The 7,530-nt window shown below is 41.4% G+C and overlaps 1 protein-coding gene across 1 annotated transcript in view; it reads right to left on the bottom strand.

Annotated features, from left to right (window-relative positions):
- Window positions 1-1,096, bottom strand: part of crb2a (crumbs cell polarity complex component 2a) — a 39,546-nt gene extending 38,450 nt beyond the window's left edge. The window contains exon 1 of the mRNA XM_015974402.3: window positions 918-1,096. Coding sequence (XP_015829888.3) covers window positions 918-984 — 67 coding nt within the window. The 5' untranslated portion in view covers window positions 985-1,096. The remainder of the gene's footprint in view (window positions 1-917) is intronic.
- Between the last annotated feature and the right edge of the window lie 6,434 nt (window positions 1,097-7,530).

The raw sequence follows: 7,530 nt of genomic DNA, 5'->3' as shown, positions 1-7,530 counted from the left end.
CGACAAACCGACAACGACCTGAAAACGTGACCTAATTTCAGCTTTTCATTTTACCAAAACATCTACGAAGTATGAAGACAAACCTGATAATAAACTCTGGCGTTAACATCATCTTGGTTCTATGTGTGTTTATGAACACGTGCTTGAATCAGTCACCATCAGCACAGACGTCTAAAAACAACAAAAACACAACCGCTCTGGTTAAGAGTGGGGTGGTCGTGAATCTGTTGTTCACGAGTTCACGGCAACCTGTGATCATAATAACAACAATCACTAATAGTTTATCTTATTTTGGCATGGTAGACACCAAAGCCCCCGGGTGCTTTTATAATTAATCTACAGACATTATGTAAACTCACCCTGCAGCTCTATTCAACGGTCATGAATGAACGTTTTCTACTCCGTTTTCTCTGGTTTGGCATGCATGACTGAGTAGCCTCAATCTGAACCAGTCATGTGTCAAAACCCTCTCTGATCACACGTTAGTTATTAACGGTTGAAAGTGCTTTTAAAAATATGTCTGGAAAAGTCGCCAATAGCAGCAAACATTAATTTGGCTCAAAATTCCTACTTTTTATTGTTGTTGTTGGGTTTTCCTAAATGAACCAAAACCAGAAGGCGTGTTAAACGTAACAAAGGGCAAAACTATTTCAGTCATAGTTAGTGGGAACAACCAGAGTCCAGGGAATTTAAGTGAAAGGTCTGGCAAACCTCTCGACGAAGCAGGAGCAGAGTTAAGAAACTTAAAGTCCTCCTAAACAAAAACGCTTGTAGCAAATATACAAGACAAATGAAATAAAGGTGTTTTGCAAACATCTCCTCTTAAAACAAACTCTCCTATGTAATCGGCAGGTTGGAATCAAATCAACTCTAATTGAATAAAATTAAAAGAATGAAGATTAGGTATTTCTACTCACCCCACTTGAACATCATCATTGTCAGAAGAACCGTCTTTAGATTCAGGTAGGCTTTTCTCAGCTCCATGATAAAAGTGGGAACAGGGTTAGGAGCAACGTGAGGAGGGGATGAAAGTCCTAAAGTTCGAACATCCTTCTCTGTGCCTAAGAGCTTGTCGCTGTGGGTTTGTCGCCCTCAGTCTCAGGGCAGGCGTGGAGGGCCACACATGCTTGGCTTCAGAAGGCTGTCCCTGCTCCGAGCGTAATAAGCCACAAGAGGAACGGAAGGAAAATGTGAGGTGGAATATCACCTGCTGATGAAGATGCTCCTTTTGAAACTTTTGACATATATGTATTTTTTACATATTATGAATTGTTTAATTATTAATAGATGTAACCTGGAAAACCCAAACCGGTCATAAAAGACTTCTGAGGTCTGACTTTAGGGGTGCTCGACCCTCAGCTGGTGGCTTTTGGCTGGAACAATGGGACTCCCAATTTAGCTCAATATGAGATCTTTGAAGATTCTTCCATCATTTCAAACTGAGTACACCTGCTTTTACTAATACATTTTGTGATTAGATGATTATTTAATTGTAACAAAGCTTTTGGACAAATTTACAACTGATGGATTTTTCTCAAATAGAGTCACGTTTGTAAGAAAAGGGCATTTGTGTTGAGTATGCAGGTTGTACCCATGAAAAACCTGACAAGTCGTCAGCAGCAGAAGAAGCTGTTTGGCATCCTCAGAGAACACCTGTCACATTTTTCATGGGTGCAGCCTGCATACTGCACCCAGCTGCTCAACACACAAACGCACTCTCCTGACAAGGTGATATTCCACCTCACATTTTCTCAATTTTAGGGAAATACAAATGGATAATATTTATTACAAAGAAGTGTCAATGCATTCACTAATTTCTTTAAAAGTTGTGCTACATTTGTGTAAAAATCTATCCTCCATTAACGTTTCTTCTTTATTTGGGTTGGGGTTAGTGTCTTTCAGTGCTTTTTCACACGATAGCACACAACTGTTGAGGGCCGACTGACATCTTGTTTTTATGGTGGTTTACAATCCCAGGGACCCAAAACATTTTCAAAGATCTTCTGGGATTCAGTCAGCCATGTTGGATTTGGACACTCCAGTGAGTCCATGCCAGGATTTAGTTAGCAGCTCATTAATGTCTTCAGCAGCATTAGAGGCTTGTGGAGCTTAGCAGTCAGACATCACTCTGCTCCAGCGCCCCACCCCCTCATCCCTATCACACACACACACACACCACACACACACACACCACACACACACACACACACACACACACACACACACCACACACACACACACACACACACACACACACACACACACACACACACCACACACACACACACACACACACACACACACACACACACCTCCCAAATCTGTTACCCTGCTGTCTACTTGTTAGACTTTCAGTATGATGACAAACTCTGACATGCAAGGTAGTTGTAACTATAAATGTAACTATTTCATTTGCTGTATTTGACTTCAACATGATTTACTATTATTTAACTTAGAAATACTTTGTAATAATCAGTGTATCTCAAAATGTATCAAATATGTATAAATGAAAGTGAATTGATATTTATAATTAGCACCTTTTTGCATTCTACAACCCCCCAAGGTGCTTCACAGTACAATCACTCATTCAATCACACACACACACACACACACACACACACACACACACACACACACACACACACACACACACACACACACACACACACACACACACACGCACACGCACACGCACACACACACACACACACACACACACACACACACACACACACACACACACAGATGGCGATGAGCTAGCTACAGCTGCCCCAGGGCACACTGATGGAGACCAGGCTGCTGAACACAGGCGCCATCAGTCCTCTGACTGACACCAGCAGGAAAGGAGGGTTAAGTGCTTATTATCTTAGCTATATGTGTTTTAGTGAATAATATTGAACAGTTAGAGGCCAGAAACACTCATCTTCCTCCGAGTTTCAAGCTGGAGTATTTCTGTTTTATTCATAATACCACCTGAAGAGTTCAAACATTCTCTAATTTCTCATGAATGGTGAAGATATTCTATTTTCAGGGGCTTGTATGAAGAGTTGGTGTGTGTGCATCCGATTATTTGGGAGGCTAACCCATGCTGACCTTGAAAATAGCATCACCTATAGATAAATAAAGGTATCTATAGGCATCTATAAATGTATGTATTTATTTATTTTAGAGTGGTGGTGAAAATAAGGCTTTTAGTGTCCTGTTGGTGTTCATTTCCAGCCACTCCATGAGCCACGAGTCAGCTGCTCTCTTGTGGTGAAACAAGGCATCGCACAGCTTATTTTGTCTGGTCTGGAAGACCAGTGCTACAATGCTTTTCAAACATGTCCTCTACATGAAGTTCATTATAAGAGGCTTTCTGTTCATAGTAAACATTCTCCAGTTAAAGTTAAAGGTAGCTTATAGATGCTTAAATCTGTTTTGTGTTATTGGGCTATTCTACCGCTTGACAGACTGGTTTCACCTGGTTAATAAAACAGGTGCAGTGGAAGAGTCATCCATCTGCTGGTAATCATTTTGAATGGAGAGACACCTGCAGATTTTGATTCGACTGAACCGAGAAAAGAGGTGATTCATCAGTGGATGAATTGTGCTGTGTCATTGGGAGCTGGTGAGCATTCCATCTATTTAATCAGCACCACAGTAAGGACGTTGGTGTTACTTCTAAGTGATGTTGTGAGGTGTCCCACCCAATCAGTTTGTAAGTCAGACAAATGAGTGTAACAGTGCTCAGGTGAGGATCCAAGTGCGGGGAAGAAGGCAGGCAGGAATGTTTAAAGAGGTTTTTAGCGGTAAGCACGCAGGAAAAGGAAACAGTGGACAGACCAGGAACACAGAAGTGGGAGGGTTTAAATACACAAGGAGCTGGGATCTAAAGTGATTGGGAGACGATAAACAGGTGGGAGACATTAGGAAAGACACAGGACTGAACAGAGTGGGGAGACAGGACAGGTTGTGACAATGAGTTTCCTCCACCCCACAGAGGAGTTTTAAAATGGGGTTTGCAGGTTGAAACTGACAGCATGCTAATCATTCTTTGATACACCAGAACAATATCTATTCACATCTCTGGCCTTAAGACAGTTTGGCTTAAAACATCAAATGTTGCGTTGTTACCTCCATGCCTGGTCGATGGAGGATAATATGTATGAATGAGCATCAACCTCAAACAGTGGACGAAAGCAAAATGGTCTTTATTAACTGTAAAGAGAAGCGTGCACAGCTTAGCAATGTCATGAAGGTTGATGCTGATGGTTCATTTGCGACAGAATAGGACTGATGTAGAACCGGTTTGGTTTGGAAGCAGGATGAGGACAATGGAAACTGATGAGAACATCATCAAAAAATTCAGGGTCAACAGAAACAAAGCTATTGGTCACAAGGGAGCAGATGGAGAGTCTAAAAAAATCTATCAGAGAATCATAAGGGATCCAAGGACTATGGAACGCCATTAATGGCATCATGTTTAACTAGTATTTCTGCCAGATCCTTCAGCTCTCTATTTTGTCCCAACATATGTGAGTGACCTCTGACCTTTTTCCAGCATATCTGCATATTATTGGAGGTCACTGTAGCGCAAACAGACTCCTCCCAGGGTCACACACACACACACCAAACGCCACACACCGGTTTCAGCATATGCACAATTATTATTTAGTTTTTTGAATATTTTTTTGCAGCAGATATGGCTCCTTGTTCTGCTGCTTCTGTCGCTCCTGTCGTCTCACCTATCTTCCTTTCCCCCACAGCTGTGCATGCACCGATGGACCACCACGGTCACCAAACTGCATCTCACGTCATGAAAAGTTCCAATTGTGTAGCAGGTTCCTAGTTTGCAGTTGTGAGTTTGTTATTTCCATCAAACAAGATGACAAGACAAGCTGAGGCAAGCATAGTTTGAGCTTTGCAAATCAACAAAGTACTATTAAACTTGTTATAGCAAACTTGCAAACAAGCTAGATTTTGAATGCAAACATGGTCACGGAACACTCACCCCTGCCCTCGGGTATCTTCCCTGAGACTCTTCTGCTGGAACCGGAAGCCCGCGATGCTGGAAAAAACGATATAGCGCTAAACACCAGTTACCGTATTCTAGCTCCAAACGTCTTCTGGTGTCTGTGACTTCAAATCTGCTTCTCCTTCTCTGATATTATTGAGCAAAGAACCTCTTACACCAGTTGTGTTCTGTTGCTAAACACACGAGTGTGTAATGAATGGCGGACCCAGGGAAATGCAATGCTTCGGCGAGAACGACGACCGGATGGCCCAATGGTTGCTTTCGGTCCAAACTGTGTTGGTGGAGGTTTTAAGACAAATTCAAGAGATTTACTGAAATTATATATATTTTTAAAACTTTTTTTCCTTTTAATCTTCACAAAACATTTATTGCTATATTATATTAGAAAGTTAAGAGGCATGAGCTTTTCTTAAATTTGTTTTAATTTCATTTTTCCCCCCAATCTGTTAGTTTTATGACATGTCAGTTATAGTACCAGTTTCACAGCTTTAGTTCTGGGCTGCAGTTCTCCTTACACCACGTTTTCACCTACTATATTTCCTGGCAGACCACATTCAGTTTTCTTCAGTGTTTTCATTTTTTGTAATCATTGTTCATTTTTGTGATTGTCTTTATTGCTGTGAAGCACACTGAGGTGCCTTTGTGTAGGAAATGTGCTTTATAAATAAAGCTATCTTGTCATTTGGCATTGCAGCTTTAACGCATTCAGCAGTGAGTGTTTTTCTGATTGAGGTTCTAACTGGAAATGTTGATAGCCTTGTCAGTGAATGATAAGCCAATCAACTCTGACACCTGCACTAGGTTCAGAATCCACCAACATATGCAGTGGATGTGGTCAAAGTTGTGGGTCTTCATTCTGAAGAAGCCCTTGTCTGGTATACACAACCTGTATCATAATGATCAGTCAAAGGAGGTGGTAATGAGTAATGCTCACACAGGGGCGATGAGATTATGACTGTTGGGATCTGACACACTACATGGATGCTCTCTCCTGATTTGAGATGCTCAGGATCTATGGGGGAATCATCCTGACTAAGGAGCACGCTCATAAGGACCATGAAAGGATGAGTTATCAGCAACATTGGTCAAAACAAAAATATTGTGAATGGTATCCACTTGAACACTGAGTCAGAATAATGACTATGGATTAAGGAGAGTGCACAGGTTGGTTTGGGTCCGGATGCACCACACGCAGCAACACAATCCAAGTTCACGAGGAAACAAAATGAATAGTGGTTTTCAAACTTGTGTTTCCACTGTTTGAAGTCTATCAGCAGTTTAAAGCAACTAGGTGATTGCTTCCCCCATGAAAGAGAATAGACGTGCACACAGCGTGTAGCAGAGTCATGGGACCGCCTGAAACCTGTATGAGTGACAGACAACACGGGGATATCTTTGGGAGAATACAGATGGCTAGTTAAAGTACAAGGTAGAAGTTCCAGGTTTTGTTGGTATGATTGGCAGCAAGATGCAAGCCATTGGAAAAGAGACACGGGCAAGAATGCAAGGTTAGCATCCATGCCACAAATTGGGCCATGCGTCAGCATGTTTTCAAAAGTAAAAAAAAAACACTAATAAAGTTACAAATATTTAACGAAGTGAAATGACTAATTCTCTGATCCTTTGTATTTTGTTATTACAATTAGGATTTTGTAGACTAAAACATTTATTTGCAGCTCAGGAGGTAGAGCGGGTTGTCCAGTAATTGGAAGGTTGCAGGTTTGAGCCCTGCAAAGTCCGTTGCAGTTGTTGTGTCCTTGTGCAAGACACTTAACCTGCTTTTCCTGCTGGTGGTGGTCAGAGGGACCGGTGGCTCCAGTAGTCGGCAGCCCCGCCTCTGTCAGTGCGTCAGGGCAGCTGTGGCTGCATTGTAGCTCATCATCACCAATGTGTGAATGTGTGAGTGAATGGGTGAATGACTGTGTTGTGAAGCACCTTGGGGGGTTGTAGAACCCTACGAAGGCGCTATACAAATACAGGCCACTTACCTGTATTGATTTTATTGATAGGATTTGATCGTTTGTTGATTCTCTCGTTTTACACAAATAGTATTTATTTTAGTACCATATCACCATGTTTTCTGTAAGCTACTTTATTAGAATAATACCTGAGAAGTTGTGTTTCAGAAGCAGGAATTCTTTTCAGTTATGAAAAAAAAACAGTTAAAATCAATTGTAAATAAACAAGTAAAAACCTATTTTGAAACGGTCTAATAAAATAAACATGCCAGGATGGCTGGATTCAGATTTATCTACAGATCTAGGCAGTTTATTTATGTTCCTCCTGCATTTCCTGTGTCAGATTTTGTATCCTGAGAACTTAATCAATATTCAGGTCACTAATTCAGAGGCCTGACAGGAAGTGCTCCCCCACCGATACCATTACTGGTATTAATTCTGTCTGAGGAGTGGATAGGGTCACCAGAGTGTCAATGCTCAGTGTGGCAATAAAGTGACCTTTTAGACTATCCTCATCTTGTTTAAGTCCTCACTTCATTGAATTTTCCCTCCTTG

Source organism: Nothobranchius furzeri, chromosome 6, assembly GCF_043380555.1.
Source record: "Nothobranchius furzeri strain GRZ-AD chromosome 6, NfurGRZ-RIMD1, whole genome shotgun sequence".
Taxonomy (NCBI): Eukaryota; Metazoa; Chordata; class Actinopteri; order Cyprinodontiformes; family Nothobranchiidae; genus Nothobranchius; species Nothobranchius furzeri.
The sequence above is the reverse complement of the archived record's forward strand: the minus strand, read 5'-3'. Positions and strand labels throughout refer to the sequence as shown.